At 44.9% G+C, this 22068-nt stretch overlaps 1 protein-coding gene across 5 annotated transcripts in view; it reads left to right on the forward strand.

The window, feature by feature from the left end:
* LOC131818131 (zinc finger protein 585A-like) overlaps positions 1-22068 on the forward strand; it is an 83844-nt gene that overhangs the window by 7137 nt on the left and 54639 nt on the right. For 2 of the 5 annotated variants that reach the window (XM_059152254.1, XM_059152253.1), the window contains exons 2-3: positions 1310-2262; positions 5535-5661. In XM_059152254.1, the coding sequence (XP_059008237.1) occupies positions 2230-2262; positions 5535-5661 (160 nt within the window). In that variant the 5' untranslated portion in view covers positions 1310-2229. Of the gene's footprint in view, positions 1-1309; positions 2263-5534; positions 5662-22068 lie in introns of those variants that run through there. The other 3 variants (XM_059152252.1, XM_059152251.1, XM_059152249.1) reach the window with 3 other exon arrangements.

Genomic DNA, 22068 nt, shown 5'->3' on the forward strand with positions numbered 1-22068 from the left:
AACTTCTGATTTATAGCCTGTTGGTCAGAAGCACAAGTAACAACCTGAACTTGCAGTTGGCATCTAAAGTAAGGGGCAGTCTTGTGGGATTATGGGACTATTTATTAGATAATTTAGTAATTTTCTTTCCAATTACCTACCTGTGTTCTTTTTTTTTTCCCTAAGATTTTATTTATTTGATAGCAAGATGGTGAGTGAGAGTGCATGGGGGATTGCGGGGGGGAAAGCAGAGGGAGAAGCAGACTCCCTGCTGCGCAGGGAGCCTGAGGCAGGGCTCTGATGAACAAGGCAGATGCTTAACCAACTGAGCCACCCAGGCGCCCCTAAAATAATCTTAATTCTCCATTCAGAACTGTACCTGCAATCACTGATAAATGATAATCACTTACCAGCAAGGACATGGGAACCTAGGGTTGAGATGCCCCTTTATCTGGAAGTTCAGAGGTGCCTGGGTGGCTCAGTGGGTTAAAACCTCTGCCTTTGGCTCGGGTCATGATCTCAGGGTCCTGGGATCCAGCCTCATGTCGGGCTCTCTGCTCAGCGGGGAGTCTGCTCCCCGCCCCCCCGCCGACTCTGTCTGCCTCTCTGCCTACTTGTGAACTCTGTCTGTAAATAAATAAAGTCTTTAAAAATTAAAAAAATATTATCTGGACGTTCAGACGTTCTGCAGACTTCTGCAACTGTGAAAGTTATAGCCAGTGACCCAAACTAAGATAGCATTAAGGTTGGTCTTTGTTTGAGATAGATGTCAATCTTCTCAATAGAATTGAGTGTATTGGGTTTTGGAATGTAGGTGAGGTTCAGTGGGGTGAGGTCCAGAGCTGACAACCAGGAAGGAATTCTTGAGATGTCTTTGGTACAAAATGGTGGCTTTATTAAAGCATGGGGGCAGAAAGAGCTGCTGTGCCGGGGGGGGGGGGGGTGTTGTGAGGGGTGGCTGCTTATATACTATGAGGTTGAAGGAGGTAAGGAAAAGGAAGGTCTCAAGGATTTTTCATACGTTAAAGAAGATTCACAGGATACCAGAATCCTTGCCATAGTCAAGTTAAGATCGTTTTTCTCTCTAGCAAGGTATTAACATGAAGATAGTTGGGAGCTTCCTGAAGGAACATTACACTCTGTCTGCTTCCAAGTATCTGTCAATGGGCTGCAGGTTATAAGGACCTTAACCTTATCTACATTTCCTTCTGGAAGCTGGGTTATTGATAGAAATGTAAATTGCTAAGACTTTTGTAAACTGAGGGACACTCGGGTCTTGCAGGATTGTGATCTAAGTTAACTGTTTTTCCTTCCCTTTCCTTTGCTTTAGGATATCTGGGAGTGTCTGAGGAAATGCCAAGGATATCTCATGGGAAGGGGGGTGTCAGCTTCTGACTCGTCCTTAGTCTGCCTTCTGTTCCCTCACCAAGTGTACTTTAGAATATCGAGTGAGAAATATAGGGATAAAAATGGGCAGGACACAATCACTAATGCTACAGGCAAGGCACAGATTTTCTGTGGGAGCCAGAGACAGAGATCCTGCTTGTTCACCAGCTTAAGGGCGGCCTAACATCTTCTTTATTCCCAGTCAGGGCCCCCGTGTAAAGTTTTCCCCTTGTGCCTGGCCAATCATAAGAGAACGCACAAAACTGACAAATGCATCAATTTACATGCCTTTCAGAGGAATAACAAAATTCCTCTGTGGACCATTTTATGTCCGAATGACTCTGTGGAATGATAGGGCCATTCAGATCCGTGGATTTCAGAGCATTTCAGTAACAGTATTAGCCTCTGGGAGCAGGCTGACTTACAGATATGAAGTGAAGCCTTGTCACTGCAGTTCACAAAGCGCAAATCCCCTCCCCTCGCCCCTAGGCGTGCAGCATCCCTCAAGAGGCCGCACGGCCAAAGCTCTGATTGGTCAGGCAGGAGAAAAACCCTTGCTTTGGCCGCTGGGGGGCTCCAACTACAGTACCCAGAAAGTCCTGCGCGGAGTTCAGCCAGTGGAAGAACTTCCGCGGGAATACGCCTCATGGGGGCGGGACTTCCGGCCTCCTCCTTGTGGCGGCCATTTTGCTGCTCTCGGGCGTGCCGGGGCGGGACCGAAGTGACGGAACTGTCAAGGCGCAGAAGTCGTTGTCCCCACGGCAGAGAGGCGGGTCCGCGGCTGGCGACACCGCCCGGACTGCCCCTCGCGGGGGCCGGGAGGGGGACCGCCGGTCCACGTGTCCACTCCGCCTATAGAGTCCGATGGCGGCGGTCGCGCCCAGGGACCCGGCTCAGGTAAGCGCTCGTCCCCCGGGCCCTCCCCAACCGAGACTCCAAAGGCCCGAGCGCGGGGCGCCTGCTCGCGGCCCTGCGGCCCAGGGCCCGGTGGGCGGGGGCGCGTGTGTGAGCGCCGGCGGGCTGCGTGCGGGAGCGGGCTCCGGGCTGAGGGGCCGGCTGGGGCGGGGGCTTCAGGGGGCCTGAGGCAGGAGGATTCTGCCCTCAGGGGACGAGGGGATGGAGAGCGTGAGGCGAAGACCCCTGGACTGGCGTGCCGCGGTGCGGTACCTTCGCTCCTAGGGCCCTGGAGGGTCATGAGCAGAGGAGGGATGCAGTCTGTGTTAGGGTGTTAGCGGCTTTCCAGAAGCTGCGCAAGGGAGCACAGGCTGGAATGGGGGTGATGACGAGGCAGCCCTGAGAGTGGAGTTCTTGTCGGAGGTCGCAGAGCTGGTGGGAGGAGCATTGAGGACTGAGGCACAGAGATTAGTTAGCCCGAGGTCACTGGTTCCAGGGCTGGGCGAGATGCAGGGGAGGCCTCGTGTCGTGGAGCCCAGCCCTGGTGTCCTCCCCTCAGTCGCAAGCTGTGAAGGATGTGAAAGCACTTAAGAACCTATACAAGTCAAGAGAGGTTGCCTCAGTCCCTTACTGGTCTTGACATCGCCAGTATGGTGTCCAGGACTGTGGTGTCTTGAGGCTCTTCCCTTCCTATTTTTCCAGCTGCTGGGTGTGGGCACCCTGAGCATACCCCAAGCCCAGGGTCCTGAGTGCAGGCCAAGGGGTATGTGCATGTGTTCCTGTTGTTGTCAGCCAATATAAATAGGTGTGCAAATGCTTGAACCTGTTTTCATTCTCCCTGCTGGGATCAAAGAGCTGAGGGTCAAGAATCAGGTCTCTAATGTGGCTGTTGAGAATTTGGGCATCTTTTAGGTAGGTCATGAGAGGTTTGGATCAGGGGGGTGGTGGTCTTATCTAAGTCTTAATGGGGTCCATTATCCATTACGGAATGGATAACAGACTGTGGAGGTAAGGGAGGAGGCAGGGAGCCCAGGAGGAGGCAGCTGCTGTGATCCAGATTGATGAACCAGAGTGGTGGCCATAGAGGTGGACTCCCTGTGCATTTTTTTTTTAAGAGGGGTGGATTTTTTGATGTTGTAGTTCAGAGGAGAGAAAGGGAAGAGTCCAGGATGACCCCAGGGATTTTGGTCCTCGAAGCTGAAGGGATGGAAGTTCCATCAACTGGGAGGGGTAATTGATGGTAGGTTAATTTTCTCTGGGACTATGAGGAGTTTTGTTTGGTCCTCTTAAGAGTCTGAGATGTTTCAGAGAATTGTGAGTGGAGATAGCAAATGCATATCTGGACTTACAGGTCTGGGCATCTTGGAAGGAGGTTTGGGTGAAGACATCCAAAAGTGGTGACTGTTATGTGGACCAGGTGGAGCTGTGGGTTGCATTTAGATTGAGGAATGTGGGTCATCATGACAATGCCTTGGCTGGTCAGCTAGAGGAGGGTGCAAGATGAGCAGTAAGTGTCTTGCTGTACACCTGATCAGTGTTGCTGATGAAGGAGGGAAGTGATCATGGTAACCATATGGGAGAGAGAGAATGGTCTGGTAGGTGATCAAGGCTTCCATGGGGTGAGTGGACATGAGATGGCTGTGGAGGCAGGGGAGTAACTGAGACAAGATGACACTGAAGCCAGGCTCCTGCTTATTCACTACTGAAGTTTCACTGGAATTTTATGGTGAGCTTTGGTGGTGTCTACGGTGTTCAGTCTTTTTTTTTTTTTTTTTTTTAAGATTTTATTTATTTATTTGACAGACAGAGATCATAAGTAGGCAGAGAAGCAGGCGGAGAGAGAGGAGGAAGCAGGCTCCCTGCTGAGCAGAGAGCCCGATGTGGGGCTCGATCCCAGGACCCTGGGATCATTACCTGGGCCGAAGGCAGAGGCTTTAACCCACTGAGCCACCCAGGCGCCCCTACAGTGTTCAGTCTTGATGGTGGATAGGTCTGGGGCAGATTTTAAAAAGTGGTGGCTATTGTGAGGACCAGGATGGGATTGTGGATCACATTTAGAAAGTGCAGTGTAGGTTATAGTGGTAATGCTGTTTGCAGGTTGGAAAGACTAGGGTGCATGCTAAGAATGATGAACCCAGAGGAGGGAGAGAAGTGATGGTGCCAATGGTGAGGGAGAGAGGATGATCTGGTAGGTGGCTAAAGCTTCCATGGGATGTGCAAGTGCAAGATGGCTTCAGAGGCAAGAGAGTAATTGAAGGAAGATGAAACCGAGGGTAGGGCTCCTGCTAATTCACTACTGTATGGATTTACCAGAATTTTATTGTGAGTTTTTTTTTTTTTTTTTTTAAAGATTTTATTTATTTATTTGTCAGGGATAGAGGGAGAGAGAGCAAGCGAGCACAGGCAGACAGAGAGGCAGGCAGAGGCAGAGGGAGAAGCAGGCTCCCTGCCGAGCAAGGAGCCTGATATGGGACTCGATCCCAGGACGCTGGGATCATGACCTGAGTCGAAGGCAGCCGCTTAACCAACTGAGCCACCCAGGCGTCCCTTGTGAGTTTTGATGGGGTCTGGGGCGTTTTGGTCTTGGTAGATAAGATCTGGGGTAAATGTAGTCATTTGTAAGAGGCCTTACGCCTAAGGGAGACTCTAAGGGAGGGAGACTCTAAGGACTGGGGTTTTAGGGCAGGTTGAGTGGAGGGTCGGGATTTGGGACTGCTGAGGGGACAGCACGTGCATCCCAGAAGTGGAAGTGGGCCATGGGCATTTGTAATTTGTATGTACCTCTGGCTAGTATCAAAGCAAGGATTGGAGGTACAGAGGAGCCCTTCAAAGCAGAATCCAGGGCTTTGGCCAAAGTAGAGCTATGGGAGTGCAGCTGAGGGGACTGAAGATGTGAGAGAGGTACAGTTAACAGAACAATGTGCACAACAAGAGGAAGTGTGAGCCAAGGGCCTCACTGTTGGAGCCGAAGGGCAGAGCATGAGCCCGCATTTCATTGTGTCTTGGGAGTCTCAAAATAGAGACCTTGGGGGAATGGACAGTAGGGACCCTCCACGCCAGGAGGAATTTGGATGACCTCCCTGTTCCTTCTGCCTGATGTCACTGAGGGCAGAACGCACTGAATAAAGAGAAGCCGAAGATAGGGTGGGCGTTAGTGGCACCTAGGCCTGGTGTTTCTGAAGCTCTGAAAGAGGGTGAGTGTGGGATACATGTGTGGTGAGATGGACTGTGGGACCTCAGGATGTTCATGGTTTCATCTGTCCCCATCATAACAGGATAGTGTGACCTTTGAGGACATTGCTGTGTACTTCTCCTGGGAGGAATGGAGGCTTCTTGATGAGGCTCAGAGATGCGTGTACCACGATGTGATGCTGGAGAACTTTACACTTGTATCCTCACTGGGTAAGGCCCTCCCCCTCCCCAGTGGCCTGAAGTAGGCTCTGTTCCTTCCCTGCCCACCATCTCGCAGTGTCTCTCACATGTGGACCGTGGGCATTGCTTGCTTCTCAGCTTTCTGGATAATTGCTGTGTTGATAGGGCTGGTTTATTTGCACTGCTGTCTTCTCTCCCCCCACAGCCTCAACACCTGCTATACTGAACCCTCTTAGAAAGGGTTCAAGGTTAGTAGATCTTTAGTGAGCTTCATGGATTCCGCCATGCTTGGCCTTTGTTTTGGTCATTGTGCACAGATCCATGTCACTTCTGTATCCTAGCATTTGTTTGTTTGTTTGTTTTTAAAGTAAGCTCTGTACCCTCAGGGCTTGAACTTGTAACCCACATGTCAAGAATTGTGTGCTCTACTGACTGAGCCAGAATCTGTTTTCCAGTTTTGGATCTTTTCTCTTAGCCGACAGTTCCTTGTGTTGCTTATGTCAGCTTTGCATGCATTGTCATAGTCACTACTTACCTGAACCACAGGCTGCTTTTCAACACAATTCCTGCAAGGTTTGTAGTTTAGGTGCATTTTCTCCACACACACACATCCCCAGCTTTCTGGAGATAGAAAATTATATAAAAGTGCACAGGGGGTGCCTGGGTGGCTCAGTCAGTTGAGCATCCGACTTTTGGTTTCGGCTCAGGTCTGATCTCAGGGTTTTGAAATTTAAGCCCCAAGTCTGGCTCCACACACTATGGAGTCGGCTTGTCCCTCTTTCATCCTCCACTTGTGCTCTCTTTCTATCAAATAATTATGTAAAATATTTAAAAATATACATATTAAAAAAATTAAGTGCGCAGTGTGATGATTTGTTACATGCATACATTATAATATAATTTCCACAACTTGAAGTTCATTAAATATCACCACCTTGTAAAATTACATTATTTTTTTTGTAGAAATGCTTAAATTTACTCTTAGTAGATTTCACGTATACAGGATCATTAACTGCAACCATCATGCTGTAGGTTACATCTTCATAACTTTTCAATCGTATTTTTAAAATTTTTAAAATATTTATTTATTTCAGAGAGAGCGCATGAGCAGCAGGGCGGGGGAGGGAGAAGCAGACTCCCCGCTGAGCAGGGAGCCCATTGCCGAGCTCATTCCCAGGACTTGGGGATCATGGCCTGAGCCGAAGGCAGATGCTTAACAACTGAGCCACCCAGGCGCCCCAAGAGTCGGACTCTTAACTGACTGAACCACCCAGTGTTCCTGCTTGTACCATAGTTTACTAAGTGTGTCCCAGAGCATTACATCTAGAAAAAGAAATGTACATTTAAAAATATTTTACTGCTGGAGCACCTGGCTCAGACCGTTAAGTATCTGCCTTCAGCTCAGGTCATAATCCCAGGTTTCTGGGATTGAGCCCCGTGTTGGGCTCTCTGCTTCTCGGAAAGCCTGCTTCTCTCTCTCCCACTCCCCCGGCTTGTGTTTCCTCTCTCACTGTGTTTCTCTCTGTCAAATAAATAAATAAAATCCTTTTAAAAAGAAATTTTTACTGCTGAAAAATGCTACCGTCATCTGAAATTCCAGGAAGTATCTTCTTTGCTCCTGAAGGGTCTTACCTTGATATCGATAGCTGCTGACTGGTCAGGACGGCAGCCTGCAAGGTTAGGGCAGCTGTGGCAGTTGCTTAAAGCAAGACAACAGTGAAACTTGCTGCATTGATTGACTCTTCCTTTCCTGAGTGATTTCTCTGTAGCAGTCGATGCTGTTCTATGGCGTTTTACGCACAGTAGAACTTCTTTCAGAATTGTAGTCAGTCCTCTCACACCCTGTTGCTCCTTTATCAGTGAAGTTTATGTAATAGTCTAAATTCTTTGTTGTCATTTCCGCAGTCTTCATAGCATTTTCACTAGGAGTAGTAGATTGCATCTTTTTGAATTTCTAAAAAATTTTAACTCCAGTATAAGTAGTGTTTTTTAAACATGTTTTTAAATTTTAGATTCCATCTGAATAAACTTTCCTTGCTCATCCATACAAAGCGACTTCTTATCCATTCAAAAAATTTTTTTAAAATTTAAATTCCATTAATTACATATAATGTATTTGTTTTAGGGGTACAGGTGTGTGATTCATCAGTCTTATATCCATTAAAATCTTTTTTTTTTTAAAAGATTTTATTTATTTATTTGACAGACAGAGATCACAAGTAGGCAGAGAGGCAGGCAGAGAGGAGGAAGCAGGCTCCCCGCAGAGCAGAGAGCCCGATGTGGGGCTCGATCCCAGGACCCTGAGATCATGACCTCAGCCGAAGGCAGCGGCTTAACCCACTGAGCCACCCAGGCACCCCATATCCATTAAAATCTTATCATGAACTTGTTGCAATTCAATCATATCATCAGGCTCCATTTTTTAAAAAAATTTATTTATTTATTTGACAGAGATCACAAGTAGGCAGAGAGAGAGGCAGGCAGAGGGAGAGGGGGAAGCAGGCTTCCTGCTGAGCAGAGAGGCCAATGCAGGGCTCTATCCCAGGACCCTGAGACCATGGCCTGAGCCAAAGGTACAGGCTTAGCCCACTGAACCACCCAGGTGGCCCTTTTCTTTTTTCTTTTTTTTTTTTTAAGATTTTATTTATCTGGGGAGAGCGAGCAAAAAAGTGGGAGGAGGAATGGAGGAAGAGGGACAAGCAGACTCCTTGCTCAGTGCAGGGCTCAATCCCAGGTCCCTGAGACCATGATCTAAGCTGAAATCAAGAGTTGGATGTTCAGCCGAGTCATCAGATGCCCGCAGGCTCCACTTCCAATTCTAGTTCTCTTGCTATTTCTATCACATCTGCAGTTATTTCTCTAGGGATGTCTTGAACCCTTCAAAGTCATCCATGAGGGTTGACATCAACTTCCAAACTCCTGTGGATACTTTGACCTCTGCCACCCATGAATGGCAGCTGGGATGATGCATCCTTTCCAGGTTTCGATTTACTTTAACCAGATCCATCAGAAAAACCACTATGATACCCCTTGCCTTATACATTGTTTGTTTGTTTCTTTCTTTGTCTTTTTTCATTGTTGTTAAGATTTATTTATTTGAGGGGCGCCTGGGTGGCTCAGTGGGTTAAGCCGCTGCCTTTGGCTCAGGTCATGATCCCAGAGTCCTGGAATTGAGCCCTGCATCGGGCTCTCTGCTCAGCCAGGAGCCTGCTTCCTTCTCTCTCTCTCTCTGCCTGCTTGTGATCTCACTCTGTCAAATAAATAAATCTTTAAAAAAAAAAAAAAGATTTATTTATTTGAGAGAGAGGGAGAGCACGTGTGCATGTAGGGGGTGTGGAGAGCAGAAGGAGAGGCTGAGCAGAGGGAGAGGCTATGTGTGGAGCCTGATGCAAGGCTTGTTCTCAACAAATTGTATTTCTTTCTTTTTTTAAGTTTTTATTTATTTATTTATTTATTTTAAAGATTTTATTTATCTATTTGACAGAGATCACAGGCAGGCAGAGAGGCAGGCAGAGAGAGAGGAAGGGAAGCAGGCTCCCTGCTGAGCAGAGAGCCCAATGTGGGGCTCGATCCCAGGACTCTGGGATCGTGATCTGAGCCGAAAGCAGAGGCTTTAACCCACTGAGCCACCCAGGCGCCCCTTATTTGTTTATTTGACAGACAGGGATCACAAGTAGGCAGAGAGGTAGGCAGAGAGAGAGCGGGGAAAGCAGGCTCTCCACCGAGCAGAGAGCCCGATTTGGGGCTCAATCCCAGGACCCTGGGATCATGACCTGAGTCACAGGCAGACGCTTTAACCCGCTGAGCCACCTAGGCACCCCAACAAATTGTATTTCTTAAATAATAAGACCTGAAAGTCAAAATTGGGGTGCCTGGATGGTGCAGTTGGTTAAGTGTCTGACTCTTGGTTTAGGCTCAGGTCATGATGTTGGGGTTGTGGGATCGAGCTCCTCTCCCTCTACTCCAACTGCTTGTGTGTGCATGTGCACTCTTTCTCTCTCTCTTTCTCTCAAATAAATAAATCTTTAAAAAAGTCAAAATTACTCGGGTTACGTGGGCTACAGAATGGATGTTGTGTTAACAGGCATGAAAACGTTAATGTTGTAAATTGCCATCAGAGTTCTCGAGTGACCAGGTGCTTTGTCAATGAACAGTAATATTTTGAAAGAAATCTTTTTTTCTGAGCAGTCCATCTCAGCAGCGTGCTTAAAATAGTAAACCATGGGGCGCCTGGGTGGCTCAGTGGGTTAAGCCGATGCCTTCTGCTCAGGTCATGATCTCAGGATCTTGGGATCGAGTCCCACATCGGGCTCTCTGCTCAGCAGGGAGCCTGCTTCCTCCTCTCTCTCTCTCTGCCTGCCTCTCTGCCTACTCGTGATCTCTGTCTGTCAAATAAATACATAAAATCTTTAAAAAAAAAAAAAGAGTAAACCATGCCAAAAAAAGGGGGGGGGGCACCTGGGTGGCTCAGTGGGTTAAGCCTCTGCCTTCGGCTCAGGTCATGATCCCAGGGTCCTGGGATCGAGCCCTGCATCAGGCTCTCTGCTCAGCAGGAAGCCTGCTTCCTCCTCTCTCTTTCTCTGCCTGCCTCTCTGCCTACTTGTGATCTCTCTCTATGTCAAAAAAAAAAAAAAATAGTAAACCATGCAATAAACAGGGTGCTGTCCTCCAGGCTGAATAGATTCAGCTTAATTGGTAAGGGTCCTAGGATGTCCAGAATGGTATAGGAACGCTAGCCCCCGCCAAGAGTGTTGGCCTGTCCTTTGAAGCCAGGCTCGACCTCTCTAGCTCTGAAAGCGCTAGATGCAGGGCGTCTTCCCATCACAGGCTGTTTTGTCTGCCTTGGAAATCTGTGGTATGCTCTGAGCTCAATCTTCTGGATCACTTGCTGCAGCTTCTGCGTCAGCACTTTGTCCATTGTGCTGTGATGGTGTAGAGATGGCTGCTTTCCTCAGCCTCAGGACCCAGCCTCTGCTGACTTTCAGCTGGTCATTTGCCGACTCCTTACCTCTCTCAGCCTTTCTAGAAGTGGAGACAGGCCCTGCTCTGGATTAGGTTTTGGCTTAAGGGAGTGTTGGGGCTGCTTTGATCTTTGCAGACCACTGGAACTTTATTTTTTTTTTTTAAGACTTATTTATTTATTTATTTATTTGACAGAGAGAGAGAGCTCACATGTAGGCAGAGAGGCAGGCAGAGAAAGAGGAGGAAGCAGGCTCCCCACTGAGCAGAGAGCCCGATGCAGTGCTCTATCCCAGGACCCTGGGATCATGACCTGAGCTGGAAGCAGAGGCTTTAACCCACTGAGCCAGGTGCCCCGAATAAATAAAATATTTAAAAAGAAAAAAAAAATAGGGGCGCCTGGGTGGCTCAGTGGGTTAAGCCGCTGCCTTTGGCTCAGGTCATGATCTCAGGGTCCTGGGATCGAGTCCCGCATCGGGCTCTCTGCTCAGCAGGGAGCCTGCTTCCCTCTCTCTCTCTGTGCTTGCCTCTCCATCTACTTGTGATTTCTCTCTGTCAAATAAATACATAAAATATTTTTTAAAAAATAAAGAAAGAAAGAAAGAAAAAAAAAAGAAAGAAGAGACACAACATTTACCTTTTTTTTTTTTTTTAAAGATTTTATTTTGGGGCGCCCGGCTCAGTTGGTTAAGCGGCTACCTTCAGCCCGGGTCATGATTCCAGGGTCCTGGGATCGAGCCCCACATCGGGCTCCCTGCTCAGCAGAGAGCCTGCTTCTCTCTCTCCCCCTCTTCCTGCCGCTCTGCTTACTTGTGCTCTGTCTCTAGCTCTCTGTCAAATAAACAAATAATTTTAAAGATTTTATTTATTTGACAGGCAGAGATCACAAGCAGGCAGAGAGGCAGGCAGAGAGAGAGGGGAAGGGAAGCAGGCTCCCTGCCGAGCAGAGCGCCGGATGCGAGGTTTGATCCCAGGACCCTGAGACAATGACCCGAGCCAAAGGCAGAGGCTCAACCCACTGAGCCACCCAGGCGCCCCATTTACCATTTTTTTTTTTTTTTAAAGATTTTATTTATTTAATTGACAGACAGAGATCACAAGTAGGCAAAGAGGCAGGCAGAGAGAGAGAGAGAGAGAGAGGGAAGCAGGCTTCCTGCGGAGCAGAAAGCCCGACGCGGGGCTCGATCCCAGGACCGTGAGATCATGACCCGCGCCGAAGGCAGCAGCCCAAACCACTGTGCCACCCAGGCGCCCCCCATTTACCATTTTTTGATAATGTTAAATGTTATATGGGTGTGGTTCGTGGCCTCCAGAACAATTACAATAGTAATAAAGGTCTCTTCTGGAAATATTTGAAATATTGCAAGAATTACCAAATTTGATACAGACATGAAGTGAGCAAATGCTTAACCCACTGAGCAACCTAGGCGCCCTGGCACCATCTTTCCAACAGCATTTGCTCAGCTCAGGTCATGATCCCAGTGTCCTAGGATTGAGCCCCACATCGGGCTCTTCGCTAAGCAGGAAGCCTGCTTCCCCCTCTCCCTCTGCCTGCCTCTCTGCCTATTTGTGATCTCTGTCAAATAAATAAATAAAATCTTAAAAAAAAAAAAATAAGATGTTGCCGATAGACTTGCTTGTTGCAGCCTTGCCACACCTTCACTTTGTAAGAAACACAGTATTGTGAAGCATCATAAAGCAAAATTGCTGTAAAACTAAAAAATAAATAAATATGCCTATACTCTCTATGATTTTGGCTTTTTTCCCCTTTTTTTCCCCCTAATTATTCCAACCACAGTGTACAAGGGTTCCTTCTACCTTCACTCTCACCAATACTTGTCTCTGCTCTTTAATTTTTTAAAATTTATTTATCTGACAGAGATCACAAGTAGGCAGAGAGACAGGCAGAGAGAGAGGGCAGAAGCAGGGGCTCGATCCCAGGACCCTGGGATCATTACCTGAGCCAAAGGCAGAGCTTTAGCCCACTGAGCCACCCAGGTGCCCTTCTGGTCTTTTTTTTTTTTTTTTTTTTTTTTTAAAGATTTTATTTATTCATTTGACAGAGAGAGATCACAAGTAAGCAGAGAGGCAGGTAGAGAGAGAGGAAGGGAAGCAGGCTCCCTGCTGAGCAGAGAGCCCGATGCGGGACTTGATCCCAGGACCCTGAGATCATGACCTGAGCAGAAGGCAGCGGCCTAACCCACTGAGCCACCCAGGCGCCCCCTTCTGGTCTTTTTGAAGGGAACAGTCTTACCAAGTGTTCTTAGATGATACATCAGTGTGGTTTCAGTTTGCATTTTCCTGATGAGTGGGGAAGAGCATCTTTTCATATACCTTTTAGCTATTTGTAGATTTTCTTTAATGTCTATTCAGACTCTTTGCGTATATATTAATCTGATTGTTTTTGTGTTACTGAATTATGTGAGTACTTTATATATTTTAAATGTTAACCATTATGTGGTAAAGTGCTTGCAAATATTTTCCCCCTTTATATATTGTTGATTGTTTCCTTTGCTATGCAGAAGATTTTTAGTTTGATGCAGCTTGATTTGACTTTATGGTTGTTTTTTTTTTTTTTTTTTTTTTAAAGATTTTATTTATTTGACAGAGAGAGAGAGCACAAGGAGGCCAAGAGGCAGGCAGGGAGAGAGGGGGAAGCAGGCTCCCCACCAAGCAGAGAGCCCAATGCAGGGCTCGATCCCAGGACCCTGAGATCATGACCTGGGCCAAAGGGAGAGGCTTAACCCACTGAGCCACCCAGGCGCCCCAACTTAATGTTTTTGATGTAATTTGACTTTATTTTTGTCTTTGTTGAATGTGCTTTTTGTTTCCTATCTGAAAACTCAGTATTAAGACCAGTGTCAAGGAGTTCTTTCTCTGTTTTTTTCCTCCAAGAAGTTTCACATTATTGTGTGTACACTGAAGTCTTTAATACATTTGAGGTAATTTTTGTGAGTGGTGTAAGGTAGGGTCCCAGTTTCTTTGTTTTGTTTGGCATGTACATGTCCAGTTTTCCCAGCACCACTTGTTTTTTATTAAAAAAATTTTTTTAAAGATTTTATTTATGTATTTGACAGAGATCACAAGTAGGCAGAGAGGCAGGCAGAGAGAGAGGGGGAAGCAGGCTCTGCACTGAGCAGAGAGCCCGATGCAGGGCTGTATCCCTGGACCCTGGGACCATGACCCGAGCCACCCAGGTGCCCTCCCAGCACCACTTATTGAAGAGACTGTCCTTTTTCCATGTGTGTTCTTGGCACCCTTGTCCAAGAATAGTTGAATATATATATGTGTGGGTTTATTTACTTCTGGGCTTTCTGTCTCATTTCATGAGTATGGATGTCTGTTTTTACTCCAGTACCATTGTGTTTTGTAGTACAGTTTGAAATCACAAAGTCTGGAATCTCTAATTTTGATATTCGTGATCAAGATTTCATTGGCTGGGGCGCCTGGGTGGCTCAGCGGGTTAAAGCCTCTGCCTTCGGCTCAGGTCATGATCCCAGGGTCCTGGGATCAAGCCCTGCATCGGGCTCTCTGCTCAGCAGGGAGCCTGCTTCCTCCTCTCTCTCTGCCTGCCTCTCTGCCTACTTGTGATCTCTGCCTGTCAAATAAATAAATAAAATCTTTAAAAAAAAAAAAAAAAAAGAAAAGATTTCATTGGCCATTTGAGGTCATTTGTGGTGCAAATTTTAGGATTTTTTTTTTTTGGAATTTTGGTAGATACTGCATTGAGTTTTAGGTTGCTTTACGTAGTAGAAGCATTTTAATAATAATTCTTTCATCCCATAAATATGGGATAGCTTTCCATTTATTTGTGTCTTCAATTTCTTTCGTTGGTAAGCCAGCCACCCAGGCACCTTGGTTTGCTGGTACTTTGTTGAGCTTTTTTTTTTTTTTTTTTTTTTTTTTTTTAAGGTTATTTATTTATTTATTTGTTTGACACAGAGAGATCACAAGCAGGCAGAGAGAGAGGAGGAAGCAGACTCCCTGCTGAGCAGAGAGCCTGACGCAGGGCTTGAGACCATGACCTGAGCCGAAGGCAGCGGCTTAACCCACTGAGCCACCCAGGCGCCCCTTTGTTGAGCTTTTTTACATCTATGTTCATTAGGGATGTTGACCTGTAATTGTGTTTCCTTATAATGCCCTTTTGTGGCTTTGCTGTCCTAATATTAGCCTTGTAAAGTGAGTTTGAAAATGTTTCTTCCCTTTCAGATTTTTGGAAGAGCTTGAGAATTTAATCCTTAAAATGTGGATAGAAATCATCACTGAGTCTATCTGGTCATGACCTTTTCTTTGTTGGGAGATTTTGATTACTGATTCTATTTCTTTGTGTATTTGGATTTTCTATTACAATTCAGTGTTTGGGGTCGCCCAGTTGGCTCAGTCTGTTAAGCGTCCGCCTTTGGCTCAGGTTGTGATCCCAGGGTCCTGGGATGGAGCTTTGCATCGGGTTCCCTGCTCAGCAGGGGGCCTGCTTCTCCCTCTCCCTCTGCCGCTCCCCCGTGCCTGTGCTCTCCTGCTCTGTCAAATAAATATAAATATATATATATATATATATATATGAGTACTTTAAGAGATATATATATATATATAGATAGATATAGATATATCTGTTTTTACTCCAGTACCATCATGTACATATATAAGATATATATATATATATCTTAAAGTACTCAGCGTTGGTTGGTTGTGTTTCAGGGAATTTATTCTAGCTTATCTAATTTGTTAGTGTGTAATAGTTCATAGTATTCTTTTATGACTCTATGTGTTTGCTATCACTAGTAATTTCTCCTCTTTTATTTCTGAATTAATTTATTTGAGTCTTGCCTTTAAGCTAGTCTAGCTAAAGGTTTTTCAGTTTTATCTTTTCAGAAAAACAGCTCTTTTTATTTTTCTAGTTTCTGTTTTATTTCTGTTCTGATTTTTGTGTTTTCCTCTGTTTCACTGACTTTGGTCTTACTTTGTTCTTTTTCTAGTTCCTTAAGGTGTGAAGTTAGGCTGTTTATTGGAGTTCTTTATTTATCTTTTTAGTGCTCACAGTTATTTCTCTGAACTTTTCTCTTAGAACTGCTTTTTCACATTCCATGTTTTGTTCCACTTTTGTTTTTCTCAACATATTTTTTTATTTTGCTTTTGATTTTTCCTTTGGCCAGTTGATTGGATAGGCATGTGCTGCTTAATGTCCACATATTTGAATTATTAAGCTTCCTCATGATTTTTTTTTTCAAGATTTTATTTAAAAAAAAAAAAAAAGAAAGAAATCTTGGGGCGTCTGGAAGTGGGTTAAAGCCTCTGCCTTTGGCTCAGGTCATGATCCCAGGTTCCAGGGATCGAGCCCGGCATCGGGCTCTCTGCGTGGCTTCCCTCCTCCCCTCTGCCTGCCTCTCTGCTTACTTATGATTCTGTCAAATGAATAAATAAAATCGTTTTTTAAAAAAAGGAAATCTTATATTCTAAGTAGTCTTCATACCCAGTGAGGGGGTCGAACTCACAGCCCTGAGACCAAGAGTCACAGGCTCCACTGACTAAGCTTGTCAGGAACCCCCTCCTATGTTACCGATTTTTGGTTTTATTCATTGTGTTAGGAAAAGGTACTTGATAGAATTTCAGTCTTCTGAAATTTGTTAAGTTTTGTTTCACATAACATATGATTTATCCCAGAGAATATTCTGTGTGCTCTTGAGAATGTATATGCTGCTATAGTAGGATAGAACATTCTATGTATGTCTGTTTGATCCATTTGGACCAGAATGTTCAATTCAGATATATCCTTGGTTAATATCTTCTGTCTGGATATCTACCCATTGTTGAAAGGGGGATATTGATAGTAATATTCTGTTGCTGTCTTTTCTGCCTTCAGATCTAGTTGAGTTTGCTTAATACTTAGATGCTCTGATGTGTGATGCATACATACCTACAATTTTTACATCTTCTTGGTGAATTCATTCATTTATCATTATATAATGACCTTTTTTGTCTCTTATGATGGTTGTTAACTTAAAGTCTGTTGTATCACCTATAAGTATAGCTACCCATATTCTGTTTGTTTTCCATTTGTCTGGAGTATCTTTTTCAGTTCCTTCACTTTCAGCCTTTTGTTTTGTTTTGAATTCAGCCATTGGATCTCTTCTGCCCTCTTGTTAATTATTGTCTGAGTGTTTTGTAGCACCTTTCTTTCTCTCTTGCAGTCTTCCCTTGTGATCTGAGGATTTCCCGTGGTTTTATGCATTCATTTGTTTTTACTGTGGTTTTTGCTTTGTGCTTACCATGAGGCTTATTTAAAGCATCTTAAAACATTCTATTTGAAGCTGATAACTTCTATTGCATACAAATCTCTTTTACTCACCTCCTTTACATTTTATGTTTCTAAATGTCACCATTTACATCTTTTTTTTTAAAGATTTTATTTATTTTTTTTGAGAGAGCAAAAACAGCGGGGAGGGGCAGAGGGAAAAGCAGACTTCCTGCTGAGCAGTTGAGTCTAAGGGAAGGTTGGGGGGGGGTTCAACCTCAGGACTCTGAGACCAAAGACAGGTGGTTAATCGACTATACCACCCAGGCACCCCACATCTTTTTTATTTTGTAACCATTCACAGATTATTGTAGATAGTTATTTTTAATACCCTCATCTTTCGTCCACAGATTATTGTAGATAGTTATTTTTAATACCCTCATCTTTCGTCCTCCATAGTGATGTTAACACACTGTTGAAGTATTACAGTACAGTAGTGCCCTGTTATCCATGGGGGAATATGTTCCAAGAATCCTAGGAGATGTCTGAAATTTCAGATAGTACCGAAACCTATACATGCTATGTTTTCTCATACACACACACACACACACACACACACCCCTGTGATAAAGTTTAATTTATTAATTAGGTACAGTAAGAGATAAATAATAATAAATAATAATAAAATATAATAATATCAATAATATAATAAAAGTTATGTAAATGTGTTCTGTTTCTCTCAAAATATCTTATTATACCTTACTCAGTCTTTCTGAGATGAAGTGAGGTGAGTGACATGGGCTTTGTGACTTAGCATTAGACCACTACTGACCTTCTGACAATATGTTACAATGAAGTAGGATCCTTTGTTTTTGGACCATAGTTGACTTTCCATAGTTGAAACCATGGAAAGTGAAATGAATAAGGACGAACTCCTATATTTTGAATATGACTGTGTAATTGCATTTATCAGTATGTTCTATATTTCCATGTTACTAATTAGCATACTTTCATTTTAGTTTGAAGAATTGTGTTTAGCATCTTCTGTAGGGTAGGCCAAGTGGTGATGAACTACCTCAGCTTCTGTTTGGGAAAATTTTTCTCCTTCATTTCTGAAAGACAGCTTTGCTGGTAAAGTAATTTTGGTTTGCAGTTTCTTTCTTGCAGCGTTTAGAACACATCATCACACTTTCTCTTAGTAGGCAGTGTTACAGTGGAGAAGACTGCTCATATCCTTATGACGGGGAGGGGAGTTCCCCTGTATGAGTTTTTCTCACAGCTTTCAAATTCTCTTTGTCATTACATTTTGACTTTTATCATATAGTTGACCTTTGAACAACAAGAGCGTTAGGGGTACCATGCAGCCAAAAAACCGTATATAGCTTTTGACTATCCCCAAAACTTAGCTACTAATATCCTATTCTCCACCAAAGCCTTGCTAATAACATAAAGTCAGTTAACCCATGTTTTGTATGTTATATTTATGCTATATATTTTTCAAAAGATTTTTATTTATTTGACAGACAGAGATCACAAATAGGCAGAGAGGCAGGCGGAGAGAGAGGAGATATGCTATATTCTTACATTAAAGTAAGCTAGGGAAGAGAAAGTGTTAAAATCATAAGGAAGAGTAAATGTGTTTATAGTATTTTACTGTATTTATTGGAAAAAGTCTGTTTATGAATGAATCTGCACATTTCAAACCCTTGTTGTTCAAGAGTCAACTGTAATTTGTTTTGGTGAAGTCCTCTTTGGTTGGAATCTTTTTGGGGACTTAACAAGCATCATGTACCCAGATGTCCATGTCTTTCCCCAGATCTGGGAAGTTTTCATCCATTATTTTTTAATCCATTATTGTTTAATTTTTTTTTTTTAATTTACTTGAGAGAGAGAGTGAGAGAGAGGGTATGAGAGGGGAGAGGGTCAGAGGGATCAGCAGACTCCCTGCTGAGCAGGGAGCCTGATGCTGGACTTGATCCCCGGACTCCAGGATTATGACCTGAGCCAAAGGCAGTCGCTTAACCAACAGCCACTCAGGCACCCCAGTCCGTTATTGTTTAAATAAGACTTCTGTCCCTGCCTGTCTTCTTCAGGGCCCTCGGAATGCAAATAGTATTCTGTTTTCATGATGTCCTGTAATCCACATAGACTTTCTTTATTCACTCTTTTTAGTTATCTTTTTTCTAATTTGACTGAGTGATTTCAAAAGACATATCTTCAGGGGCACTTAGGTGGCTCAGTCGGTTAATTGTCTGTTCAGGTAACAATCCCCGGCTCCTGGGATGGAACCTCCCATCAGGCTCCCTGCTCAGTGGTGGAGAGCCTGCTTCTCCTTTTCCCTCTGCCCCTCCCCCTGCTTGTGCTTTCTCCCTGTCTTTCTCTCTCTCAAATAAATAAAATCTTTTTTTTTTTTTTTTAATGCGCAGAGCACTATTAAAAAAGGTGGGGGTTGCGCCTGGATGCCTCAGTGGGTTAAGCCTCTGCCTTCAGCTCAGGTCGTGATCCCAGGGTCCTGGGATTGAGCCCAGCATAGGGCTCTCTGCTCTGCAGGGAGCCTGCTCCCCCCCCACCACCACTGCCTCTCTCCCACCCCCCGCCCCTCCTGCCTCTCTGCCTACTTGTGATCTCTGTCAAATAAATAAATAAAATCTTAAAAAAAAAAAGACCTATTTTCAGTTTCCGACTCAGATTTTGATTGATCAAGCTGGCTGCTGATGCTCTCTATTGCATTTTTCATCTTCCTTTCCTTTCCTTTCCCTTTCCCTTCCTTTCTTTCATTCATTCATTCAACTTGGGGGAGGGAGAGGGAGAGGATCTCAGGCAGACTCCAGGCTAAGTGCAGAGCCTGACACGGGTCTCAGTCTTACAACACTGAGATATGACTGTAGCCAAGATCAAGAGTCAAAACCCTTAACTGGCTGAGCCACCCAGGCGCCCCTGCATTTTTCTTTTCATTCATCATATTCTTTAGCATAACTTTTGTCCAGTATAATTAACATACAGTGTTCTGATTATTTCAGGTGTACAGTATAGTATACCATGATTTATTTGGTCCTTTTTTATATTTTCTTATCTATCTGTTGAAAAATCTCATATTGTTTATAATTGTTTTCCTTATTTCATTGAATTGCCTGTTTTTTCTTGCAGCTCATTGTGCTCCTTTAAAACAATTATTTTGAAGTCTTTGACAGTTCCTAGATCTCCATTTTTTTGGGGTAACTGATCAGTTACTGTGTTCCTTTGGGATGTCCTGTTTCCTTTATTTTTTTGTTTTTTGTAGCCTTGCATTGATGTCTGTACATTTCATGGAATAATCCCTTTTTCCAGACTTGACAGAAAGGTTTTGGTGGGGAAGATCTTTACCCATGTGTGGTTGTGAGTGCACCAGCTTGGTGGGGTGTGCCAGTTCCAACTACAGCCTGGTCAGGAGGATTAGTGTCTGTGCAGCTCTCTGAGATCAGTGTCATCAAACAATATAGGAGTCCTCAGTAGCTGAGGCTTTATGTGTCCACAGTAGTAGAGAATGCTACTGGAACCTTCTGATCTCTTTCTCCCACAGGATTGTTTTGGCTGTGGGGGTTCCCTTGATGTCAAGTCCCACTCTTGAGTGTGTGTGTGTGTGGTGGTGGTAGCATTGGTGTCTTATGTGCAGGCACCTGTGGAGTGTGTACATGTCTGGGTTCCAAGAATGTGAATAGACATGAAACAATAGCAGTTCTAGGGTCCATTTTGGAATAGCGTGCAACAGCGTTGACTTGCTGTGTGAGATGCAGTTGTACTCTGAGCATTGATGGTGCCTGTGATTGGAGCATGGGTTCCTTTGGTGTCTCTGGGATCAGAGAATCAGACTAGCCCACAAGGGCAATGGCTCTCATGCCTGAGACCTGGCACTCAGGTGACAGCCATGGAGTCAGGTTATGGAATATAGGCAACCACAGAGCAGTTGCGGGCTGGGGTCCAGGGTATTGGTGGGGTTCGTGTGAGTGGCAGCTCTGGTCATGGAATGGAGTGACAGTTCCTTTTTTGGTGGAGGGGACAACTCAGTATATTATTCTGTGGTAAGTCCCCCATGGTGATAGCTATTGATTACCTTAGTGCAAAAGCTGCTGGGGTCTTTTGCAGAGCAGGCCGGTGGGGTCCATGCCTGCAAACACTTGGACCCTCTGATGAGTAATCTGTGATGTTCTGCTGCTGTAGCAGGACTTGTTGGCGTTCTCCGCAGCAGAGGTTGCTGAGGTCCCCTGCAGAGTAGGGGAATGCAGTGGCATCAGCCCTTTGGCTGACACAGCCCCACTCTTTTTATCTGCCTACAGCCAGCTGTCTTCACTAAGCCAGTGACCCCAGTGATCCTTTCTGTGTCATTGTTCTTTCTGTGTTCTCCATCATGTCACTGTAGTATCTTTTTTTCCCTAATGATTTTATCTATTTATTTGAGAGACAGAGAGCATACACACAAGCAGGGGAGTGACAGAAGGAGAGTGAGAAACAGGTTCTGCACTGAGCAGGGAGCCCGATGTGGGGCTCAGTCCCAGAACCTTGGGATTATGACCTGAGCCAAAGGCAGATCTTTTTTTTTTTTTTTTTTTTTAAAGATTTTATTTATTTATTTGTCAGAGAGCGAGCGAGCGTGAGCGAGCACGGGCAGGCAGAGTCAGAGGGAAAAAGCAGGCTCCCTGCGGAGCAAGGAGCCCGATGTGAGACTCGATCCCATGACCTGAGCCGAAGGTCCCCCAAAGGCAAATCTTAACCAACTGAGCCACCCAGGCACCCCTGTGTTGCTGTGGCACCCTGATTTAAGTCTGCCAAGGGCAAAGGCTGGTTTCCTCTGCTAGTATACTGATATCACTCACCTTGCCGTCTTTTGTGCTGAATAGCCCGGGACAGTGCTGGCTATTCGTTTGTCCTCTTTCTCCCTTAGGACTTGTATTGTCCATGTCCCATGTAACTTCTCAAGGCTTACAGGAAAGAATCCTTTGTGTATCACAGGATGGGCAGGCAGAGTGGACTCAGAGCGGTGTGGTCCTGGTCAGTGGCTGGAGAGTGTGTCCACATCACACCAGGTCCCTCATGGTGAACCTGTCTTTATTCACCCATATTTTCATGCTATTTCCAGTGACCATGCTTCATTTCTACCTTTTCTTCTCCATTTTGACATTTTGCTAATTTGTCTGTTCTTCTCTCATTATTTCTACTGTGACTTCCAGCACAGGGGTAATCTCTACCTCTCTGGACTCCACATCTCTCCCATT

The sequence above is a fragment of the Mustela lutreola genome, chromosome 16 (genome assembly GCF_030435805.1).
Source record: "Mustela lutreola isolate mMusLut2 chromosome 16, mMusLut2.pri, whole genome shotgun sequence".
NCBI classification, from domain to species: domain Eukaryota; kingdom Metazoa; phylum Chordata; class Mammalia; order Carnivora; family Mustelidae; genus Mustela; species Mustela lutreola.